The sequence below is a fragment of the Lates calcarifer genome, linkage group LG12 (assembly GCF_001640805.2).
Source record: "Lates calcarifer isolate ASB-BC8 linkage group LG12, TLL_Latcal_v3, whole genome shotgun sequence".
In the NCBI taxonomy this organism is placed as follows: Eukaryota; Metazoa; Chordata; class Actinopteri; family Centropomidae; genus Lates; species Lates calcarifer.
The window spans coordinates 9,588,626-9,613,818 of NC_066844.1; the positions used below are offsets into that span (position 1 = coordinate 9,588,626).

Below are 25,193 nucleotides of genomic sequence, written 5' to 3' on the forward strand. Positions count from 1 at the left end.
CTGAAAAAGAAAGTCCAGACCTCAACCTGACTGAAATGCTGTGGTGGGACCTCAAGAGAGCTTTGCATAAATGAATGCAATCAAACAAACAACACACAAACATTCGGGGACGGCTGTATTAGTCAGTAGTGAAATGATTAGACCATCAACTTTCAATCATCTAAAAGGAAAACATGAACGGGGAGTAGCTGTGTCATTTTACACAGTTGTAGTTTAGATAAGGGGTTTATGAGGCAGGAATTGCTTCTGCAGCAGTCAGTGGTAACACAAGATCTTTTCTTCTCTCTTAAATGAACAGACCTTGACAGCACCTCCAGCTGTTCATTATCAAACAGTTCTGAAAAATACAAAACCATGTCAAATATGCAACATTGTCACACCCAACGTACGCAAATGTGAATTATATAACTCTGTTATCAATAGAAAGATTAATCATTTGTTTGTGTTATCAGACATGTAGCAATATTTACTAATAACAAAGCTTCTTAATAGCTATGTTCTTTAGCTTTTGAGTACAAAAGAGAGATAAAGTAAAGTAAGATGTTAATCCCACACCTTAGACCTAGATAATTTTATTCACAATGTATTCATACATACATAGAGCATTTAAGGATAGCTAGTGATCGCATGGTCTGACGAACTTCCTCCTGGCCTTTGTTCTCATCCTCCACAGTTATTATCACTGACTCCATACTTAAGAATGTGTGTTTCTTTGTTGTAGTCACACACTGTTTCCCTGGTGCTACAACCCCTGACATTATCACTCCCCTTTTCTGTTGAAAGACTGATTGTTCTTGTACTAATGAATAACGCTAATTTGCTACACTCAAGCAATGTCTTCAAGCCATCACACATTTGCACCCTACACTTTAAATTTAAATTATAATTATATTTATGTTCCCTGTAAATATAGTATTTGCTTTTTGCTCTTTACTCTTCTACTTTTTTGTCTCTCTTTGTTTACTATCACTGTCTTTTAGCACCGATATACCAAGACAAATTCCTTTTATGTGCAAACTTAAACAATCACACAATCCTTATAAAATGATTAAATAGATATGTCGGTATCTCAGGGAAAGCACTAGAGTGGTCACATCTTATTTGTCTAGCACTGTTATATGGGGTGCCTCAGGGGTCAGTCCTTAAACTGGTACAATTCTGTTTCTTTCAACAAAGAAACATTGCAAAAATCAGGCCATTATCAACCTCTGACTTAGAATGCATCATTCATATGTTCATATTTTTCATATATTCATCTAATCAGAACCTTCTGTTTATTTCACAGACCAAAAGTGACTGTTGTTTTATGTTCCTCACACCCAGACTCTGGAACAATCTCCTCCCTCACTTCAGATCAGGTCAGTCTGTGGAGTTTTTCTTCTTCTGTGGCATCTTGGTTTAACCAAGTCTCAATCAATAAAAATCAGAGCTGTGATAATAAAACCACTGATTAAAAATGTATTACCTGCCAAGACCTACATCTGATAACACTATATTTACTGTGTTGAAAGCATTATCTGTCCAATTTTGTGGGACAGACTGGGACAAGGAATGAATGCTAAATTTGATATTACCCTGTTTGGTCATTCTTTTTCTGTTACCTATCAAGACAGGAATTGAGGAAACTTGCAGCACACTGGGCCCTGGCTTTTCCTGGGAATATTTGTGAATGACATTAGTTTTGGAGCCTGAACAGCGGAACACATCAGTTGGAGACAGAACAACTGAATGTGCTGTGCTTTAACTGAAGATGATTATGATGCCACCATGGAGAAGGAAGAAAAAAAGGTTCAGAACTGAAGAGTTTTGGTCCCTGAAAAAGTAGAAATTGTCAAAAAAAAAAGTTCACTGAATGGATGGTGCATGCAGTTGGATGTACTGGTAGGGATAGCATAAGGAGTGCAAAGGGGCAAGACAGGTATCCCCAGCAATACCTCTACAGCTGACTGATTACCATGCTGTATCTCATCTGTATAACTTGCATGGAAACATATCTGAACAACACTGAGCAGCTTGAGTCATTGAGTCATTTGTCATGACCTAAACTGAGTCCCATATCTTATACTGAAATATGCTGGTTTGTTACACTGTTACCGCTATACCATATACTGCAGCTTATCACCATCTGTCAGTTGTTGGTCTGATATTACTTATCTTATCCATTTTTGTGCCTACAACATCATTTATGTGTCATTACTACTACCCCTCCAAACACACTCATACACACACAGTATATAAGAAGCTAGAAAACTCTTACACATTGGTTCCTCCTGAGATCCCAAGGTAAGCCTGCACTTGGAATTCAGTAGTAAAAAAAAAGACTGTTTAGCACTTAAGTGAATGATCTGGTTTCTTTTGAATGTGTTTTTCTATGAGATGAAATTGGATACATGTATATACCGTACTCCTTGTAAGTTGAGGGAAAGTTCTCGGGCTGGATTGTAAATGTAAAAGTTTAACTCTAAAGCTCTAAGCAAAACTTTTCTTTGGGAATGTCATTATGAACATCTACAGGTATCATTTCTGTGTCCCAATGTCCCAGTAAGCCGTGGCAGTGAGAACTGTATGTACAATGCCAGGACTCATAGCTCACCCAAATGGAATGCAATCATTTTTAATATTATCATGTACATTTGTGCTTTTCCTGCTATGAAAAGGCAGAATGTCTGGTAACTAATATAACTTTGAACATTAACATTAAGAACATTAACATTCTTTATTGTGTTCATATGCTTCATATGCTTTATCTTAAAATAATCAAAGTCAAGTTATGTCAAGTTATACATTAGAATAATTCTAATAATTTCAATAATGCATTCACATCATATTCATTTGTTTGCTTGTTTTTTCCTTGACAAGTCTGTTATTTGTGTGTCTTAGAAAAAAGAAGTTGAAATTGTGAGCTTTGAGAACAAGATGACCAAGCTCACTATTCTAGCAGGTAAACTCCTGTGAAGCCTCAGTGCTTAGCATCACCATGATGTCATGAAGACATAATACATTAAGCAATTACATTAGTAAATATTTAATTTATCTATTCCAAAATGTTAATAATTAATCTTTTTTTTCCTCTCCTTAGGTTTGTGCCTGGTGATGTGCCAGCTGGGTAAGCTAAACTTAAATAAAACTTCTGACTTGATCAGCTATACTTTAAAGTTTGTATAAATGCTGAGTGTAGGTCTTTAAGTGTAATTACTGACTACAGATTTTCTTTCTCTGGTCTCCAGCAACTGCTTCCCAGATGGTGTGCTACTTCACCAACTGGTCCCAGTACAGACCTGGGACTGGGAAATACATGCCCCAAAATGTAGATCCCTTCTTGTGCACCCATCTGATTTATGCTTTCTCCATCATCAACAATAAAAATGAGTTGGTTACTTATGAATGGAATGACGAGACCCTGTACAAGACCTTCAATGGCCTGAAGAGCAAGTAAGAACTTGGCTTTTCACAGTATGAAATATTCTCCACAGCTACTGAAGGTTGTACTTAAATCTGTTTGTAGATGACTAAAATTAAAATGGAAAATTTAATAATTTGAACATTTCTCAGTTTACCTATACTCACACACAAACCTTTGATAAACAAACCTTTGTTAACTCAAATATTCTTTATTGTGCAAATAATATAAAACCAAATCTATGCTTTTCAGAAATCCTGGTCTGAAGACATTATTGGCTGTTGGTGGATGGAACTTTGGCTCAACTCAGTGAGTATTTTTGCTTTGTTTATTGAATTGAAAGCTTAGTTTACACCAGAAAAGGATGAGGTACCATAAATTCTCATATGAAAGCTGGTACTTAAATAATAGTTGGGGCAGGGCCAGCACAAATAAGAGGTAGATTGAAAAACACTTTTTAAGGACAAAGTAAGCCTAGACATGCAAGGTTAACTCTGTGTACTACAGCTGCTCCTGTGTGTTGAAAGGAGCCTGATCAGGTGGACTGGGCATCTGATCAGTGTGCCTCCTGGTACCTACCACTGGAGGTCTTCCAAACATGTCCAACTGGTATGAGACCACAGGACTGACCTTGAACATGCTGGCTATGTATCTTAGACAGAGAAAGCCCCAGGACACACATTTTACTGAATTTATAAAGAGAACAAGTAAACATTGAGGAGGTTTTGAATTTGCATTAACTGGAGAACAAAGGAAACAACAAATAAAGACCTGGTTCTCTGTGCCACAGGGGTAGAAGACCCCAGGCCACTATTTGACAACTTATGGTATATCAAACTCTAAGTTCTTAGTTCTATTTAACATTAAACAAATTTTCCCAGGTTCTCCATCATGGTGTCCACTCCAGCTAACCGTCGGACATTCATCCAGTCCTCTATTAAATTCCTGAGGACTCATGGATTTGATGGTCTGGATCTGGACTGGGAGTACCCTGGATCTCGTGGAAGTCCCCCAGTGGACAAACAGAGGTTCACGCTGCTCTGCAAGGTGGGTTGTGAACTCTTGAGCCATACACACACACATAAACATATATATATATATATAAATAATATATATATATATATATATATACATGTTTACAGGAACTTGTTGAAGCCTATGCAGCTGAAGCCAAGGCCACCGGCAAGCCTCAGCTCATGCTAACTGCTGCAGTGTCTGCTGGAAAGGGAACAATTGATGCTGGATATGAGATTGCTGAGATTGCCAAGTACTGTAGCCTTTTTTTTGAAAATCCGTATATCATAAGTCAGTCTTTGCTTTTTGATGATAGGTTGGTTTAGTTGCTATTCTAAATCAGTATTCCATGTATTTCCAGGCATCTGGACTTCATCAATGTAATGACCTATGACTTTCATGGAGCTTGGGAGCGATTCACTGGACATAACAGCCCTCTGTACCGTGGCTCACATGACAGTGGTGACCTCATCTACTTCAACACCGTAAGAGACCTGGTGGCTCTCTGGAGCCTTAAACAGTGTTGAATAGGATAATTATAGCATAATTGACAGAATACATAAATACAATAACCAAATTCCAATAACTCTGATGATGTTGGGTGATATTGGGCTTGGGAACTAGAAATTTATAGAAACAGGTGTCAATAGATGTTCAGACAGTGAAAAAATGCAACACAGGGGGGCTGCATTGGTATGGGTTTGTTGCTCCATGCACCAGTGTGACATGAGTTACAGTCTTTATGGCTTCTTAGATGCCAAAACACTGCACACCAGTTTGTATCCCTCCATTCCAAATTCAGGACTTTGCCATGAAGTACTGGAGAGACAACGGAACCCCAGTGGAGAAGCTCAGGATGGGATTTGCTGCTTATGGTCGCACCTTCCGTTTGACATCATCGAACACTGGCGTTGGAGCCTCAGCTAGCGGTGCTGCATCAGCTGGTCCTTACACACGTGAAGCTGGATTCTGGTCTTACTATGAGGTGAAGTCTGAACAAAATTAAATACACTCTAACATGAGTAAAGGGGATGTACCATGTAACAATCCAACGGCATTTCCATAATCTCTTCCTTCAGATCTGCACCTTCCTGAAGGGCACTACCATTCAGTGGATTGATGACCAGAAAGTCCCCTATGCCAGCAAGAACAATGAGTGGGTGGGATTTGACACCAGGGAAAGCTATGAAATCAAGGTAGGTGGGAAATCAATACATAGAGATTACCAACCCAGAGTTGATCTGCATGGTGGAATTCAAGACATAGAATTATTTTTTCATTACTTTGCAGCTGACTAATCTGCATGTTAAATCCACAGGTCCAGTACATGAGGGACATGAAGTATGGCGGTGCCTTTGTGTGGGCATTGGATCTGGATGACTTCAAAGGAGAGTTCTGTGGACAGGGAAGCCATCCTCTGCTGTCCCATCTACGCAAACTCATAGACACTGGTAAGTCTTGTTTCTCACCTTTTAAAAAAAACTTTTTTGTGAGTCTCCTCTTAGATTGTCAAGGTGAAAAAGAATAATGAAGTTAACATGCAGTGCTACATTCTTCAAAGGTTTTTGGAACTACACTACACTGGTACCCTCTATGCAGGCCACATCTGATCTTTAGGAATAATGTTGTTGTTCTGTTTCTTTCACATAGACATGCCTCCTCCTCCAGTGACCACAACCACAAAACCTAGTGTTACTACCACAGCACCAGCTACTACCACAACATCTAAACCTGTTAGTACCACTGCTGCACCAGCCTCCACAACCACCCTCAAACCCAGCAGCACCACCAAGGCACCATCCACCAAGACCACTATCCCTGTTCCAGGACGTGGCTTCTGCAAAGACAAGCCTGATGGCATGTACGCCAACCCTGAAGACAAGTCCAGCTTCTATATCTGTGCAGGTGGCCGAACCTACCTGAGGCAGTGTGGAGTCGGCACTATCTTCGAAGAGAGCTGCAAGTGTTGTGTTTGGCCCTGATGTTACTCTCAGTACTGGCAAAGAAAAAGATCTGTTGTTGTGCTTTTTGACTGAAAAGCTTTAACATTAATTTTAAACAACAGCTTGTAAAATACATGTGAAAAGTAACATTCAAAATATGTATATTCCACCAGAATAAAACTAATTAAATCAAAAATGAGTTTGACAAATTATTAAAAACAAAAAATTTTGGTGTCATTCTGAAAATTTGCAAAATGTTTGCTCTATAAGCACCCAGCAGGCTTGTTGGAGCAGAGCACATGGCTTAAAAATAAAATAAGTATTTGAGTATAATTTTGAGGTACTTGTACTTAAAGTGAGTTTTTTTTATTCTATGTTCAACTATATTTCCGGGGGTAAATATTGTACTTATTCCTTTTTACTCCACTCATTTTTAGAATATTACTGAAATTGATAAAATGAAATAATAAAAATAAAATGATAAAAATATTTATTGCATTGTAAAGACTTTAATTCATCTTCCACAAAAAGTAAGCACGGTAGTAGTGGATTTCCCCTTTTAGTTTTCATTTGGTGAAGCTGGACAGATTCAAATGAACCAGCGAACTTTGTTCTGTTTATTGCTGAGATGTCAGTCAGTGACATCTCACTACTGACAAAACAAGCTGAATGTCTCTGGAAAAACATCTCTTTTTGTGCTTTTTGACAATAAAAAGCAAACATTACTGTGCCACCCCCACTGAACTGGCATTTTATCATATATTAGATATGTGACCTGAAACTGTAAAATCGATTCACCATGATGTTTTCAGTGCAGAAATGTAGAGTGCTAATGGATTTAGGATAAAGCCTGGCATCTCACGCATAGTACATTATCAGTCATAGTGGAAATATTTTTTCTGCCTGAAGACCTTTGTGCAGGAATGTGTCAGAACCAACACCTAATGTGGCTAGATGGAGACCATCTAGAGTGCAGTCAACACCTACTCTACATGAAAAGTGCCCTGAAATAACTAATGTTATGATTGAGCTCTAAATAAAACTGATTTGACTATTCCCCGTCACCATATCACACATACCTTCTGGCACTTCATAAACAGCTCGGAACTAGAAACTGGGAGAAATAAAAATACCCTCAAATTACTGAAGAGATCTTTGCTTCAAAGGATCAGTTTACCACTTCACTAACTGCTTTCAATATTCCACATAAGTTTAAGCTGCTTCTTTCAAGAGGAATGCAAAGACATTTCTGGGGTGACCATGATTAAATCTGATAGCAATGCTCTCACTGTGAAGAATACAAAAGAGGCTGGCTGTTGGCTGCTGGAAGCACATTGTTGACATTTTACCAGAAGTTAAGCCTGTGTTTATTTGGCCATCTCCATCTCTAATTTCAAATATTACAAAGAGAAACTGAATAAATTAAATTCACCAGTCAGTGAGAATTTTGGGACTGTTTCTACATAACTCATTTGTCATTGTGTGATTTCTCTCTGGGGTAGGCTAAATTCAATGTGATGTAATGTAATAATAATAATAATAATAATAATAATAATAATAAACACATGTTCAAGCCTCCAGAACAGCTTCAGCGCTCCTGAGAGATTAACAGTTATATGGAACTTTCTTAGTTTTATTTTAGAACCCAAAATAATTGCTTCAGTTTTTCCCAAGTGTAGAGATAATCTATTATCTGATAACCATCTACTTACATTTTGAAGTTTCCCACTAAGAGTGTTCTCAACCATCTGTTTATGTACTACAGTTAAAACAGAAACGTTAGCATATAAAAAGATTATACAATATGCAATCAATACATGATAGAAAAAAGGGTCCAGTATAGTACCGTGTGGCACCCCACATCCCATGATTCTTGACTTTGGACTTTATTCAGGGTCAGCCCACTAAGATCCATGGTTCTTCATTTCATTAATAAAATGCTGTGATCTACTTTATCAAATCCTTTCTGCAAATCAGGCATGACCATACCACAAAACTTCCCTCATCCACTTCTCCTCTAATGGGATCTGCTTGTTACAGTGAGTATCTTTCAATGAAGAATGATTTTTTTCTAAAACCTGATTGCAGCTCATATGAAAGGTTACTGAAATATATTCATTTATCTATTGCTGTATCGTTGTTTCACTTGGATTTTTTTTGCCTCTTTTTTTTCCTCTTGTCATTTTTAGCTCATGAACAATAGAAGGAGTTATTACCTCTGCAGCATCTCTAAGAAATCTTGCCAGTCATTTATCTAAACCTGTGGCAGCCACCTTTGTCTCAAGTGACCTACAATAAGTGCATTCACACCATATGGGAGCATTAGCTAAGTATCATTCAGAATCCAGAATGTATTGCTTTTAAACAAATGACTAAAAGTACAAGTGCTTGATGATTTCCTTTTTAAATGAGACATGATTAAGTGCTAGCAAGGGTTGAGATATAGAAAAGGTGAGACTAAATGTAGAATTCATTAACCTTTTTCAAAATGTGTAGATTTATAGTTGACGTCAGTGTTATTTGTAGCCCTACTTTAATTCATTATATATATATATATATATATATATATATGTGTGTGTGTGTGTGTGTGTGTGTGTGTATACACATATATCGTGTATATTTTTCTTGTTTTAATCATCTTTCTTTCATGTTTAATGTGAAATGTACAATTCGTTCTCCCCATGTCATACTGCTAGAAACGTAATATGCTGGAGCATGCTGGAGCTTATAGATGGTGTTCACACTGCGGTACCCACCCTCTTTTTTGTTACTATATCACACCACCCTGTGTGTTCCAGGGGCAAACTTATCTTGGTGTCAGCCATGGATTATTGTGGAACATAAAGACAAGTGGCTGGCTGTGGAACATCTTGACGGTCAATGGTCATGGCCAGCGTTGAACAAAGCAGAGAGATAAAGTAATCAAAGCTATTAATCTACTGTAGGAACATCAAGCTGCCTGTAGTTGTTTCATAATACATCACAGTATATGTACATTTGTTGTGATAGTCAAAAAAAGCGCACCAGAGGTTGCCTCTGTGGAAAAATGTTTATATCATCTTCATACAAAGTTGATATCTATATAGCACACACCATTAATTAATAAAATAAAACATTTATAAGAAAATATTTAAAAAGTACATTAATAAATGTAAATGCACTTGCTAGTTAATTAATCTAGTTGTCAATCTGTTGATCACATAATTATTTTATTTTGTACATCAATAAAATTAACATTGCAGGTCATCATGGTGACCTAGTGGAGGACACATAGCATGTAAACACAACATCCCTGGTTCACTTCTGGTGAAGAACCATTATTGAATGCCATTTCCCTCTCTCTCACCATGTTTCCTGAGTACATATTTGCCATCATTTAATAATTTACAGTGGGGACAAAGTACATTTTTTAAAATGTTGTTACAGTAAGTATGTATTTTCACACTTTTTAACTTTTTAATTGAGAATTGATAACATTTAGAACAGTTTGAATCAGTTTCATGTTTATTTATATAGACGCTCATGCAAATAAAAGCAAAATATCAGGACAATGATCCACAGTGCACTAAGGTCACTTTGGCTGACCTAAATTGCAGCATGTGTTGAGTGCATGCTGTGAACAGAGTGCTACACTGAGTAAATTATTGTCTACATATGGTTCAGACTTTGCAGGATCTTATCAAAACATCTTCTAATAATCATTACATTTATTGTCCCAATTTATCAACCGCTGCTACTCCTCCTCCTTTCTCTGTTCACAATCCACTGTATAAAACGACAAACCTTGCTAGTGTTGTTTGGGTCTCTCATCCACTCCCAAGGTGCGTTTAGACGGATAACAGTCTCTCTAAGTTATCAATAATTATTAATTGTGATTATCTTGAGAATGGTAGCTTTCTTGTGTTGCTTCATTCCTAGATCGTGTTTTTTTTTTATCTTATAGCAATCCAGTGAAGTTGTGAGAAGTGAATTCAAGATGACCAGGCTCACAATTCTAGCAGGTATTCATCTTTGTGTCATGCATATTATTTTATTTATTTATTCATTTGAATATGTGTTTTTCTAACACTTTCTTTTCGATATTATTTAGGCTTATGTCTGGTGATATGCCAGCTGGGTAAGTCCTAATACTTTTAACTAGCATTTAATTAGCATTATTTGATTAAATGTTTTCACTTGTTTATCATTACTGGGAAGAATATTTTTGTAATGTTCCTTTACTCCAACACAGGATCTGCCACCCAGATGGTATGCTATTTCACCAACTGGTCCCAGTACAGACCTGGTGAAGGCAAGTATCTGCCACAAGATGTGGACCCCTTCCTTTGCACAACCCTGATCTATGCCTTCTCCATCATCAACCACAACAACGAGCTGGTTACCTATGAATGGAATGATGAGGTTCTCTACAAGTCTTTTAATTCTCTGAAGGACAAGTAAGTGACCAGAGTTGAGGTACCCTTGTATTGCATAGAGGTCACAGGTCGGGCTAGGCAACAGTACTGATGAACTTGCAAAGTTTGCTGAAAGGGAGACTCTGCTTACTCAAGCCCAAGGATGTCTCCAGTTGCAAAATACAAATGCACTACTTTCACTTCAGCCTAAATTTTAACTATTCAAGTAACCTGTTACAAGCAATTATATGCTTGGATAAAGTGTGATGGAAATGTACCCTACCTTCTCTGTTATTTCCAGGAATCCTCATCTGAAGACTCTGTTGGCTGTTGGTGGCTGGAACTTTGGTTCAAGGCAGTGAGTAACAATTTAAAACAAAAACACAATGTCTCACTTGCCTATATTCAAGTACACAGTGCTAGTAGTTATGATTCCTGTTAGCTACACTGTTGAAACCCTGTTGAAGGGAGAATAAAATTTTAACTTTGACAACTTGTATGTAGCAAGGATTTTATAGATGGCTAAGTAAAATTTAAAATGTATTAATAACAAAAAAAAATTTAAAAAATGTCTGATCAATATTAATCAAACATGCCTTTAAAACTGAAGTCAGTTGTTTCCCAAAAGCTAATGGCTGTTAAGGGCTACAGGCTGTTAGCCTACTTTACTGAAAAGGTTTCTGGATCATACTTAGTATGATAGCAGAGCTCAATGTTCCCTGCAGGTTCTCCATCATGGTGTCCACTCCAGCTAACCGTCAGAAATTCATCCAGTCTGCTATCAAATTCCTGAGGACTCATGGATTTGATGGTCTGGATCTGGACTGGGAGTACCCTGGTGCTCGTGGAAGTCCCCCAGAGGACAAACAGAGGTTCACTCTGCTCTGCAGGGTGGGTACAGGTTTCTTTTGCTTCAGTTTCAAGCTACATGTCACAGTTATTGTAAATGGTTTACATCATGCTCTATGTCTTTCTTACTTCTTCTTTTATATGTATTTGCAGGAACTCGTTGCAGCCTTTGCAGCTGAAGCCAAGGCCACTGGCAATCCTCAGCTCATGCTGACTGCTGCTGTGTCTGCTGGCAAGGGAACCATCGATGGTGGATATGAAATTGCTGAGATTGCCAAGTGAGTGTGCCTCCTTGAATACTTGAAGACAACTGGGAACTCTGGAAAGGTTTTTGAAATTGGTATTTCTGTTTCTCCCTATTCCCAGGGAGCTGGACTTCATCAATGTGATGACCTACGACTTCCATGGAACTTGGGAACAGTTCACTGGACACAACAGCCCTCTGTTCCGTGGCTCAGAGGATTTTGGTGACCTAATCTATTTCAACACAGTAAGTAGACACTAGGGATTGTAGAAAAAATAACTTGAGGGGGAACGTTCACTTCACCTCTTCTGTCAACCTTTGTAGGACTTTGCCATGAAGTACTGGAGAGACAATGGCACCCCAGTAGAGAAGTTGAGGATGGGTTTTGCTGCTTATGGTCGCACATTCCGCCTGACATCATCAAAAACAGGTGTTGGAGCCCCAGCTAGTGGCCCTGCATCAGCCGGACCATTCACACGTGAAGCAGGATTCTGGTCCTACTATGAGGTAAAGAAAGTTTAGATGGGGCTGGTGTAAACTCATTACGACATAATGTACAGAACTGATCAGTTACACTGTCATTTGATGACTTTGTTCTTGTTCTTGGTGTAGATCTGTGGTTTTGTGAAGGACACCAAAATTCAGTGGATTGAGGACCAGAAAGTCCCCTATGCCACCAAGAACAATGAGTGGGTGGGATTTGACACCCGGGAGAGCTATGAGATCAAGGTGTGTGGTAGGCCAACTCTAAATTTTTAACATAATCACAATATATCAATGGCATTTATACCAGTTTCCCTTTATTTTGCTCCAAAAGGTACAATACCTGCAGGAGCAAAAGTTTGGTGGTGCCTTTGTGTGGGCCCTTGATTTAGATGACTTTGCTGGACGATTCTGCGGACAGGGCAACCACCCTCTGCTGGCTCATCTCCGCAAACTTCTTGATATTGGTAAGTTTATAAATATGTTTCTCCAGATGTTTCCTGTGAACTTATCAGTTAATACTTTTATAATCCCACCAGAAGCAAGTTTCCCTCAAAGTTTTTATATCCTGGTATGATTTAAGTTCAGTTCAGTTTTCACCAATTTGGACACCAGGTAAGGCTATAATAAGGACCTATAAGTTGGAGGTAATATGACATAACATGATATTCTGAACTACTAAAATCATTTTCCATATAAAAAAAACATTAAATAACCTGTATGTTCAAAATAGTGTTATGCTAATAACACCATCTGTCTGGATTATTCATTAAAAGTCAAAACCAAGTTATAGATAATAATTAATGGACATTTTCTTCAAACCCATTTAGTAACATATATTTCTCTCCCTCTCATGCAGAGCTGCCCCCTCTGCCCTCTACCACCACTCCCAAACCTGGTGCTAGCACCACTAGACCAACTACCACCACCACCACCACCACCCATGCCCCAGGAAGCGGTTTCTGCAATGGCAAACCTGATGGCCTCTATGCCAACCCAGATGACAGGGCCAGCTTCTACATGTGCGCTGGTGGCATCACCCATGTGAGAAATTGCGGGAATGGATCTGTCTTCGATGACAGCTGCAAATGCTGTGTCTGGCCCTGAGCAATGTGCAATTCAACTGATGTAAATGTCAGCTATTAAACAGTCTGTAAAAGTTCCTTTATATCCACTGTGTTTACAATCATTTACCTAAATGAGTCTATCATTAGTGTAGAGATAAAAATGTATTTTCTTATGAAGTGTGTAACATATGTAGATTGCAAACAAAAGCATTTAAATACTTTGGTGCAAATTGTTGAATGCTGAATCCTTATTTCAACCTATTTACTTATTTGAATCAATGTGTCTGAGCATACACACAAACTCCCTGAGAATTCCTTGGACCACTGTGAGCAATCAGACGTGCACACTGTCGCATACTGTAATTTTATGCGCTACATAGTTTTGCTGTGCGCGGTGAAAGCGGGAGCAGTGTGCGATTGTGCAGGTGCGCAGCTTAGAGGGAACATTAATTTTAATCTATTAGTTTTTCTATACTTTTTTCACAAACCTACATTTTACCAAAAAAGTTAAGCTGTAGAGCTGGGTATCATTTTTATACTTTATTTTTAAACTTTTAATACCTTACTTCACTGAATATGAACACACATTTCTATATATTAGTATGCCAAACAAAATAATCCTCTCAATTCAGCGTTTAGTGTCATCTAGCTCATATATAATTTTGTACAGGAACTTTGCACAAATACAGTATAAAATTAACAAATAATAAATGTACAGGACTAACAGCGTACTAAGTCCCAGCTTTGCATACTTATCAAGTACAGAGTTTCAGTGACAAAACAAACAAAAAAAGAAAAAATGTGATGTACAGTGTGCATATCACAACAGATTTTTATCACTGAAAAAAAAATGTTTGGCAGTAATCTAGGCTCTTATATAAAATACTCATCAGTCACCTATTGGGCACCTGTTTTCTCACACTGGTGGAAGCACACAACATAATCAGACACTAACTCTAACTAACATGATAGGAATTATCTCAACACCGCAAACATGGACAAGCTAGTTTCTGCTTCTTGTAAAGCAACTCAAATCTACACATTCCTATGGATTAGAAATAACTTCAAATGATGATGACATAACCTGATATATAACACAACAAAAATGGAGACAATGAAACAATGAGAATAACACTGAAGTCAGTAAACTGGGATATAAGAAAGGTTCACACACTCATTTACAGTGTTAAAGTGATTTAGCAGACTTTGTCCAATGACCCCAAGCCAACAGATAACAAAGACATCACTGTTACTGATAACATAATTTTGTTATCAAAATTATTTTTGGTGTGATAAGGGTCACTGAATCACGAAACCACATGATGTCTACGTGCTTTTTTGCCAGATTAAATGTGTGACGTGTTTATTTGCGTGGCATGTATCAATAGAGGACTTTGTTTCATCTGGCTTATGACTCAGTGCCATACGCGTAGGTAATGGAATGCATGGCACAGCAAGACACCAAAATTCCTCATCAGGAACTCAATGGGGCTGTGGAAAACAAGTCTGGATACCAAACCATCTCAAAGCCAATTGCACAAATTACTATCAAGTGCGACATATACCAAGTTGATGCGCTATCCCCACTGTCGTTCTGCTTAGGCCTGAACCCCCTCAGCCTAGTCATCACAAAGAGAGGCAATGGATTTCGGTTTAGAAGTGTCACCACCTCTAAATGGATGACATCAAGCTGTATGCCAGGAGTGAGCAAAACACTGACTGACACTGATCCACATCATCAGGATCTACAGCAACAACATCAGAATGTCATTCAGACTGGATAAGTATCGGATCGGATGGTATCAAAGAGAGGGCACGTGAGTTAAACTACCAGAGGGCAACATTACAGATGAGGCAGTGCAGCCTCCATACCACACAGTATGGCCTCCTGCCGAAAGCCTCTGCAACGCATTGTGAACACAGCGAACAAAATCATCAGTGCCCCTCTGCCCTCCCTCACAGACATTTTCCACACCTGCTTCACCAGCAGAGGCATCAGCATTGCTGGTGACACCTCCCACCCTTCACACTCTCTTCAGTCTTCTTTCCCTCAGGAAAAAGGTACCGGAGCCTCCGGGCCTGCATTTCTGTATGTCCTGCACATAGAGATAATTGACAATAAAAATCTTGAATCTTTAATCTTCAGGACAGCTACAAATACCTTGGGATCCTGCAGGCAAATGGAAGCCATGAGGAGGCCACAAGGAAGTCAGCCATAGCCAATTAACCAATTTAGAAAATGTGAGAGACCACACACATGACAACAAATAAACAAATAACAATATTATGAATATAACATAAATATAAATACATTTGTTATGGTGTGTGGTGTGCAATGAGAGGACCAACACAGCACACCACACACAACAGATTCTGTCCACCAACAACCAGTCCTGACTCTCAAAAGTCAAAATCTTGTGCAGTCAAATATGACTTTAGAGTAAACAAATATGGCAGATGACAAGCAAAAAACCTGGCGAGATAATCTTTAGAACCATCAGATAATCAGGCCTTTGATGACTTGATCCCATCTTGCAGTACCCCACTTAAGGCAGGTCCTGAAAAGTCAGCTGAAGGGGAAGAGCCATCAAGACATAGGTCCTGCCACTCATTAGACACCCCACTTGTATAATAAGCTGGTCAAAGGAGCAGATAGAAACCACTGAGGTCAAAACAAGGAAGCTCCTCACAATTTATGGAGGGTTTCATCCTAAGTTCAACACAATGACACTGTACACTAAGCAGAACCAGGGAGGCCAAGGACTAATGAGAACAACAAAGACCCAGGGGTAAATCAGGAAGATGAAGTGAATACCTCAGACAGATGAGGAGGCAGATGGCATGCATCACCGCCATGCAAAACTAAAAAATTATATATATTTATTTATGTTATTCACCTGATTTATGTGCACTCATTTCATTTCAGCTCAGTGTGAGCGTCTATCAAGTTTCATTGTCATTCACATTTATCTCCTCTCCTCCTGTTTCACATGTGTGCGCATGATGCCACACACAGAGAGCAAAGGAGCAGAGGAGACACATTAACAACTCATAACATTAAGTGCAACAAAAGCTCCTACAGGCATCATAAGTCTGTAAAATCAGAGATGGACAGACATTAACCCCAAATGTTTGAAAGTCAGACCAAAATATCAGAGTTTTATTTAAATTCATGCACTCTGACAGTAGTGGCTCCGTTGCCTTTTAATGTTAGTTTACAGGCTGCATAATTATGTAGTTCACACACACACACACACACATATATATATATGTATATATGTAGAGAGAGAGAGAGAGAGAGAGAGAGAGGAGAGAGATCACCTTCAAATAACAAGTATTCAATGAAATGAAATCAAAGTCCTGTCCTATCCACAATGATATTGTTAGGAAGGAGGTGGGCAGAACTTCCCAGCATGCTTTGAGACTAATGTCAACCTCAGAACTGACATTAGTACCTGAATTCTTATTACAAAGGATTTTTTTTATCAGGGTTTGACAGACATTTTGTGTTAACTTTTGTTACCTTTACCAGCATTTCTGTACTAGAGTGACTGGTTCTCTTAAAAGGATGTTTTTCTTTGCCACTTAAGGATAAGTGGTATGGATAATGGATGGATGGATGAATTGAATATCATTATGCCACATAAAACAAACAGCATGTAAAATCTGTATGAATCACAATGCATATAAGCACAAGGGCTCATTGTTTCATTATATCAAGAGAAGACTTGAAAGATTTAAGTATTAATATTTCAGCAAAATATGGTGCAACTTAATGACATTTTATGACCATGAGATTTAAGTATTAATATTTCAGCAAAATATGGTGCAACTTAATGACATTTTATGACCATGTTTATGTAGTATAGCAGTTTATTTCTCACTACTGTGCAAAATGCGAGCAGTGTTAAAGACGAGAAGTGTTAAAGAGGCCTGTGAAAATGAGTCACCCTGAGTGAAAGCTGAATTTCAGACTGTAGTTGCTGATGTGTCAGCATACTTTCAGACAATGAGAGTGAGAGTTCATCATGATGACATCATTATACAAGATTTGAATTGTACATTTTGTCTTAAAGGTTTCATCCATTCAAAATTTAAACTATAATGTTCTATTTTAAAACCAAGGACAGTGAAATTGGCTAAGCAGCAGATGAAATAGCAGCTCTTCTCCATCTTTTCGTCCTGCAGCTTTCGCCTTCAGGTAACAACCGCCTAACACTTCAGTGTGACATCTCCATTGTCCTGTCAGTCTGTGATTGTCAAACACTGTCAGCAACAACATATCACCATTACATTGATGGATATTAAAAAGAGGCAGGAATGGTATAGAGTTAAGTTTCAAACATAGATTTCATGTCAGAAATGCTTTAGGTGAAAAGTTGGAAGTGGGTCACTCTAAACTGTAGAGACAGTATCAGTGTCCTGATCCAGTCCTTCCTGTTAGGGAAAACATTTAGATAATTTTCTTTTTCTAAATGACAATGGTTGTCCTTTGACTATAACTCTGCCATCACACCCTGATATTTTGTAACTCATTATATAATATACCTCATCCCATCATCATTTATGTTTCTCCAGAGGAAAAGGTCTACTTCAGGGAATGTTAAGTAGATGTATTTAGCACTTGAACGTTATAACTGCCATGTGACAAGTAATATGAGATGTAAGATGGAGTGATGTTACATTGTGTGTACGTTTTCTACTTTTCTGTCTCTGTTCCACAGTGTGAGTTGCCACACCATTGGAGAGTCCCACTGAGAGGAGAGCACAAACAGCTGAGATGAATGCAGGAATCGCAAGTATAATTGGTGAGAATATCCATGTGTTGTCTTGATATTTCTCTAATCATACCATGCTACTTTGTGCTTAATACAGCTCATTCAACTGTAATGACATGATATGTGCCTCTTGCAGTGGCTCTGCAACTCTTCATTCAGACTGGTAAGCAAAAACTATTTAAAAACAATGATGTTTAATTAGATGTCAGCACTGTGTGCTAATGTATTTTTTTCCCTTTATCCAGTAACCACAAACAAACTGGTATGTTATTTTACCAACTGGTCACGGTACAGAACTGGTGTGGGGAAATTTCTAGCCTGAAAATGTGGATCCCTTCTTGTGTACTCACCTGGTTTATGCCTTTGCGATCATTAACCATGCCAATGAGATCACTGAGCATGAGTGGAATGAAAAAAGCCTCTACAAATCACTCACTGAGCTCAAGAACAGGTAATAATTGGTCCAAGGAATTATGTAAACCAAACCTAAGTGTTAAGTATTGTGATTTGCAAATTTAATGTATATTCAATCAAGCAGTTATTTTCTTCATGTGCACCTACACAGAAACTCCAAACTGAGGACTTTACTGTCAGTCAGAGAGGAGAACGATGGATCTCAGTGAGTTGATTCTTTGTAGTTAACTCCTTGTGAAACTCCACCACCTGCTGAAAGAAAGGAAGAATAGCTGCAGAGTGATGCTTGAACTGTTTTCTCAGGTTGATCATTTGGCTTTGATGAATGAGTAGTAAATTAGTATTTGCCTGTAGGGTATAGGAACAGACTATTCCCCTCTTAAGTCAATGTAGAAAACTAATGAAATGTAAATTAAGTCTATTAAGACCGTTACTTCTATGGAGTTTTCCAATACACACTACATGGATGAATTCATTTATTCGGAGCAGAATAACAGGAGTATAACTAGTAGTGGAAAACTGGTAGTCATAAAAGTATTGTGAGCAGCAAGTTCTTGTGTGAGGAACAATTTTTCTCAGTTAATCAACAAAATATTTATGTTTTGAAAATTAATTCAGCTATCCTGTAAATATACTAAAAATGTATTGATTTTAGCTTAGTTTAGGAATTTGCATTTATTCTCTTATTATTATTATCACCACTAATGTAAGGTATTGACTAGTTATTTGTTGCTTTGTTGATACTGCATAGACTAAATAATTAGTAAATTTTTCAGAAAAAAATCAATGAACTAACCAGTCATTTACACTATTTTTAGCTGCTTCAGTGGTCAAACTAAAAGATATATAGCTCATTATAAAGTATTAGTTATTGTTGTCAGCCTCAGTCCCAATGTTTTGGTGGACTTTCATAGTACTTCAGTTCGTTATAGCAGCTATAAACTGCTGCCAACTATTTTATACCACACACAATACACACCGTGTCTCATCACGTTCTTCAGGTTCTCCATCATGGTGTCCTCTCCAGCCAAACGCCAGACATTCATCCAGTCAACGATAAAATTCCTGAGGGCTCATGGATTTGATGGTTTGGATATGGCCTGGGAGTATCTTGGTGTGTATGGAAGTCCACCAGAGAACAAGCATAGCTTCGCGCTGCTCTGCAAGGTGGGACTGAAGACTCTTTGTCTGTGTTTTTTCTCCATAAAATCTATTCGTTCAGGTTTGAAGTTCCCTGTTTTTTGCTTTATTTTTTTTTTATTATTCTATTATTTTTATATTTTTAATTTTGACATGTCTCAAGTCTTACTTTTATTTATCTGTCACAAATCAGTGGATATTCAGGTCTTGAATGTAATCATTACACCTAGTCTCAAATATAAAAATGTTCATAGGCTTTTGATATGGTTTTGCTGTTGTTAAATGGATACAATTTGGACACTGTGTTACCTGCAATTTGCAAATACAAAACATTTGTCTGGCATTTCAAAAATGGTTAATGGTTATGATAATTTCAGAAAAAAACACAATTTGTGCTTCTCATAAAATCACTATTTTCACATTCACATTCACATTTCACAGAAATGCTGTTTTCCTCAACAACAAAAAAAGAAGTACAATTTTTAGAGGCTGTTTAACTAAACATACCACGAGTTTGAACACATGCCTATAATAGCTTTTTTGTGTAGTGTCAAATCTGTTCTGTTTTGACACTACAAAATAAGTTCCTCTGTATACTGTGGTTGGCATTAGAGACTCAGAGCCATAGGTGTAGGTAGCATGGTTTTGGAGGCCACTAGCTTAGTTAGTTATGTCTAGCCAGGGAAATTCACAACATTACCTCATACCCAGGCCACCAAAAGTTCTACTAAAAATACAAGGTGTTTTATTTCAGTTAGTACATCTACTAGTAACTCTACAGTGTGATGTGCATACACTGTTTTTGATCATTACTACACTGATTCCAAAAATTTTTGTCCCTATGAATCATTTACATCCAAAAACATGAGAAAAAATAACAGAGATATCCTTCAAACACTTTATCCCAAATTTGTAATTTGTGATATCATGCTATATACATAAAAACTGACTTCTATTATAGATCAGAAAAAGACAGTGATTACTTCTCAGAGCTTTGTTTATTTTGTTTTACATTTGTTTTACAGTGAAAATGGGGAATCATTTTCAGCTGGTTGATCAAAGAGGAACATTTTGTTAATAGTTAACAATTAACAGTTAAGTTAACAGTTTTGTTAACAATTAACACAGCTATGATGCTCAGTGCAATGGTTAATTTCATGAGTTTTAAATCTCTGCGAGTTCATTTTCATAGAATACTGGACTGAAGTGGATTTCAATAGCTGCCTAAAGGATATGAGAGAACTGAAATTGGTTTGCAGTTACATAAAATATAATGTGATTTGTTGTTCAAAGGTACATCTTGGACCACTGAGTTAATTAATTTCCATTCATTTGTAGGAGCTTTCGGAGGCCTATGAAGCTGAGAGTAAAGGAGGCAGTAACACACAACTAATTCTCTCTGCAGCTGTGGCACCACATCCTAGATGTTATTGACAGAGGATATGAAATCACTGAGATATCAAAGTAAGACATAGATTCCTGTCATCTCTGCTTTCAATACTTTTTGTCATTAAGATGACAACATTATGATCAAATAAGACCTCTCTTATATTGTATATTATATGTGTGTGTTTAGGTACTTGGACTTCATCAGTGTTAAAGCCTTTGACCTCTATGATATTCAAGATGGAGTGACAGTCCACCACAGTCCACTCTACACTGAAAACAATGCCAACATAGTAATTATACTTTTTTAAAGAACTACCTTTGTATACAGTACCAGTCAAAAGGTTAAGTACACATAATATTAGTTTGTTTTTGTTTTTTGTTTGAATTGTATAAATTACATAGACTTGAAACATTTGAAGAGTTTAACTAATTAGCAAGTAAAGGTGATAATCATAATCAATTGCATTCAAAATTTAAGTGAACCATTTCTTGGCATGTTACCTGATTAACCATGATTTAAAAATAATGTATTTTTAATGGGGAATCTGTGATCTATTAAAAATGGGTATACAGGTGATACAGCCAATGTGTTAAAAATATTAATTAACAACTTTAAAAACATAAGATACCCATATATTGACTTGTGCTGTAGTATTCACTCACTAATTAAGAACACCTGTATACCTGCTTATTCATGCAATTATCCAGTCAGCCAATGATGTGGCGGTACTGCTTTGCATACAATCCTGCAGATCCATTTCAGGTGGAAGAGAACAAGCTCACCAAAACTGGACACTTCATTTACAACTCCTCTTCCTTTACTTTTCTGTCAGGATTATGTGATGCAGTACTGGATGGAGCATGGAGCCCCAGCAGAGAAGCTGTTACTGGGTTTTCCAACCCACTCCCGTTCTTTTACACTTTCCACCACTATAACAGACTTGGGTGCTCCATTCAGTGGTCCTGCCACCCCAGGGCCTTATACCCAGCAGATTGGCATCTGGTCTTACTATGAGGTAACAGAAATCTGTGTAATCAATAATAATCAGTCTAGATCACCACTGTATGCTATAATGCAACCACTGCTACTGATAACACTCGTAGAGCAACCCTTTATTCTGGAAATCAATTTTTATATCTAACTAATTTACAATAGCAAATACATTTTGAAAGAAAATTAATGAACTAGCAAAGATTTCTAGGATTCTTTTTTTAAAGTCATATGTGGTATTGAGTGTAGATTAATGAGAGAGTTACTATCATTATTGTTTTTAATTTTAGCATGAGGCCATAACATAACAAAATGTGAAAAAAAAAAAAAAAAAAATGAAGGGTCTGAATATTTTCTGAATGCACTGTATGTCAGTCAAGGCCAAAAATAAGAGAGGCAAACTCAAGAAGAAACAGCATGGTTTTAGTGCTTTAGTGATATTAAAAAATTACTCTTAGTACCTTAAATACACGGTATATTAGACCTCATTTTTACATTTACATAATATATCAGCTTCTCATGCTAATTCTTTTTTGGGGCCAGAAGGTGTCACATGAGCTGCAGTTTCAACTGTGATAACTGTATGCTAAAAACTTCTAGTACTACTGCTGCGTTATCATATTACAGGTTTCCTTATAGCTCTGGCAAATGACGGCACACAAAATAATTGTTATGGCCTCACATTTATATGTGTTGGTGTGTCTTCACCAGACCTGCTCTTTCCTGAAAGGGACCTCAGTTCAGTGGATTGACAGTCAGAAGGTTCCCTACGCTGTCAAAGGCAATCAGTGGGTGGGCTTTGATAACCAGAGGAGCTATGATGCCAAGGTACAGTATATTAGTCTGTGGAAAAGAAATAATGTTTTAACAAGTCCTTCTATGCAAGTGCATTCATTGATCTCTACCCAAAAAAATTACATGTGTGGGTTCAATGATAAATCTTCTATGCCTTTTTAAAGATTTTGCCATGTTAATCTGTGCTATGGATCTCTGTCTTTTGCCAGTAGTTTTAGAGCTGAGGTTAACAAAACTTTGCATATTAGTTCTTGTCATTTTAACAAAAGGGAAGTAAACCAACAAATAAATGAAAAAAGTTCAAATACTTTCACTAAGCTTTTCACTGAATCTCAATCTTACATTGTAAATACAGTTCCAACAAATCTGGAAATCTGGACAGTTTCAACACTTGTGGCATGACTTTTTGACTGGGATACTGTTCGTGTATGTCGGTGAACAAGTGAGTTTCATTGTGTTACCACTGTTTCTCTTACAGGTGGAATATCTGAAGAGCAGGCAGCTGGGAGGAGCTGCTGTGTGGACACTGGATATGGATGACTTTTCTGGACAGTTCTGTGAACAGGGCAAATATCCACTAATATCACATCTTAAACATGCACTCAGTGAAGGTGAGGCTGCTGTATATAATTGTTTTTATATTATGGTAGTTAATTCAATATATGAACACACAGAGACAGTTTGAGCCAGTGTTGCCATTCAGAATCTAATAAAGCAGATATATGACTTTTACCTGCATCCTACACATCATATCAAGATGTACCTCTCAGCGGTCAATTATAATCAAAGTTGTTGTCTCTAAAGAAAATTTAGGAAGTGATTCAGTATTTCACAATTGCTGGCTCCCAGCCATAAGAGGTGTCAGTGTTCAATTCAGACTTTTTATAGGCCTCTTTCTTTAGCTACTCTGGAAATGACCTGCATTTCCCTGCAGCAGGTCTGAACTAATAATCAGTCAATCTTCTTTTCACAACCCCCATCTTCAGTTTATTAATTATAAATTTGTACACATAAGCTACAAATGCTGTATGTAGACTATTTCTAATGAAGGTTAGACCCTCCACAGGGTGCTCTGTCTGCCAAATTCACAAAGACAGCAGTCCTCATTTTATGTAAAGAAGTCATAACTTTTTTTTTTAACATCAATTGCTATTTTCACAGCCTGTGTAGTTCTCCTCATGACTGAACTGAACTTTCATGTGTAAAATTAGTTGGTTGGCAAAAAGATATCTTTCAGTGTTGTTTTTTGTTCTTCTAGACTGGACAACACAGGAAACACCTCCCTCTGTACATCCCTCCACAGTCTCTGCTTCTCCTTCAGAAAGTACACAACACACACAGGAGCATGTCAGTACAGCCAGCAGCCCCACAGCTAAACCAGACAGCTGCTTCCAGAATATCACTGTTGTGTATCCTGTTAGCAGCTTCTGTACACGCAGAGCTGATGGACTTTATGCAAGATCAGATGATCCAAAGTCATTCTACAGATGTGTGCAGAGGGCGACATACATCACAAGATGCCACACCCTGGGAACAGATCACAACAGCGGGGTGCAAATTATACCATCAAAGAATTTTGTTGTAGTCAGCTTTGCGACAGTCACTCTATTCCATCTGTTATGTTTGTGGAGTGACAGGTGACTATGTTTCCAGATAATGGACATTCATGGTTTAATATGAAATAAAGAAAAATTGAAGTATTTTCAAACATTACCCAGACTAGACTTATATATACTATAGCTGCCACACAGAACGTCTGACTCAGTCAGTCTTATGTGGACCCAAAACATTAAAAAAAACTTTAAAAGGGTAACCTGGTTTCAACACATGGCACTTAATAGCAATAATTCTGATAAATAAATAAATCAAAGAACATCAGCAATGTGACTTGAGTAAAATGTTTTACATTTGTTTTTCACATCCACTCATTTAAGTGGATGTGAAGCTGAGGTTGGGTTTTTTTTACAATGAAGAGTTCTACAATGTTCCATCAATGGAGTTATGAACATCACTTATGCAATGCTACAAGCTAAAGTATAAGAAGGTCAGTGGAGGAAAAAAAAGGGTACTATTAAGAAACTGAATCAGTAAACCTTCATGAATCCCAACAAAAATTATCTCAGGGTACTTTTCTTAAAGAGCAAGCGAAAACTTCCTTCCAGAAACCTTGAGGCTCGACCAGCTGCAACCTCGACCAGTTGCCGCTGGTGGAAACTAAAACAAAGCTGAAAAGGAAGGTGAATATTGTATTTATGTATATTGTGTGGACAGAACTGTGACTCCAAAACTAAA

The 25,193-nt window shown here is 37.6% G+C and overlaps 2 protein-coding genes and 1 pseudogene across 4 annotated transcripts; all 3 read left to right on the forward strand.

The window, feature by feature from the left end:
* The first annotated feature begins 2,916 nt into the window (after positions 1-2,916).
* LOC108877491 (acidic mammalian chitinase) lies at positions 2,917-6,522 on the forward strand. 3 transcript variants are annotated; one of them, XM_051074749.1, is made up of 12 exons: positions 2,917-2,941; positions 3,080-3,106; positions 3,228-3,432; positions 3,653-3,709; positions 4,282-4,447; positions 4,543-4,667; positions 4,776-4,899; positions 5,217-5,399; positions 5,494-5,610; positions 5,733-5,865; positions 6,065-6,159; positions 6,223-6,522. In XM_051074749.1, the coding sequence occupies exons 1-12, from the start codon at positions 2,917-2,919 to the stop codon at positions 6,394-6,396; spliced, it is 1,431 nt and encodes a 476-aa protein (XP_050930706.1). In that variant the 3' UTR covers positions 6,397-6,522. The 3 variants fall into 3 exon arrangements, with proteins under 3 accessions (XP_050930706.1, XP_050930707.1, XP_018523077.1); XM_051074750.1 differs by having other exon boundaries at positions 6,065-6,147; XM_018667561.2 differs by having other exon boundaries at positions 6,065-6,522.
* Positions 6,523-10,112: 3,590 nt separating this feature from the next.
* On the forward strand, positions 10,113-13,490 carry LOC108877487 (acidic mammalian chitinase). The gene is made up of 12 exons (XM_018667557.2): positions 10,113-10,178; positions 10,301-10,358; positions 10,448-10,474; positions 10,589-10,793; positions 11,053-11,109; positions 11,477-11,642; positions 11,754-11,878; positions 11,967-12,090; positions 12,169-12,351; positions 12,457-12,573; positions 12,662-12,794; positions 13,187-13,490. Exons 2-12 carry the CDS (start codon positions 10,334-10,336, stop codon positions 13,432-13,434), a joined length of 1,410 nt encoding a protein of 469 aa, XP_018523073.1. The 5' UTR covers positions 10,113-10,178; positions 10,301-10,333; the 3' UTR covers positions 13,435-13,490.
* Positions 13,491-15,274: 1,784 nt separating this feature from the next.
* On the forward strand, positions 15,275-24,774 carry LOC108877458 (chitinase-3-like protein 1; annotated as a pseudogene).
* The last annotated feature ends 419 nt before the right edge of the window (positions 24,775-25,193 follow it).

Coding starts and splice junctions, on each gene's coding strand:
- LOC108877491 (XM_018667561.2), top strand. CDS start 2,917: ATGACCAAGCTCACTATTCTAGCAG. Junction 2,942..3,079: donor CAAGCTCACTATTCTAGCAG/GTAAACTCCTGT, acceptor TCCTCTCCTTAG/GTTTGTGCCTGGTGATGTGC. Junction 5,400..5,493: donor GATTCTGGTCTTACTATGAG/GTGAAGTCTGAA, acceptor CTCTTCCTTCAG/ATCTGCACCTTCCTGAAGGG.
- LOC108877487 (XM_018667557.2), top strand. CDS start 10,334: ATGACCAGGCTCACAATTCTAGCAG. Junction 11,110..11,476: donor TGGAACTTTGGTTCAAGGCA/GTGAGTAACAAT, acceptor TGTTCCCTGCAG/GTTCTCCATCATGGTGTCCA. Junction 12,091..12,168: donor ACCTAATCTATTTCAACACA/GTAAGTAGACAC, acceptor CAACCTTTGTAG/GACTTTGCCATGAAGTACTG.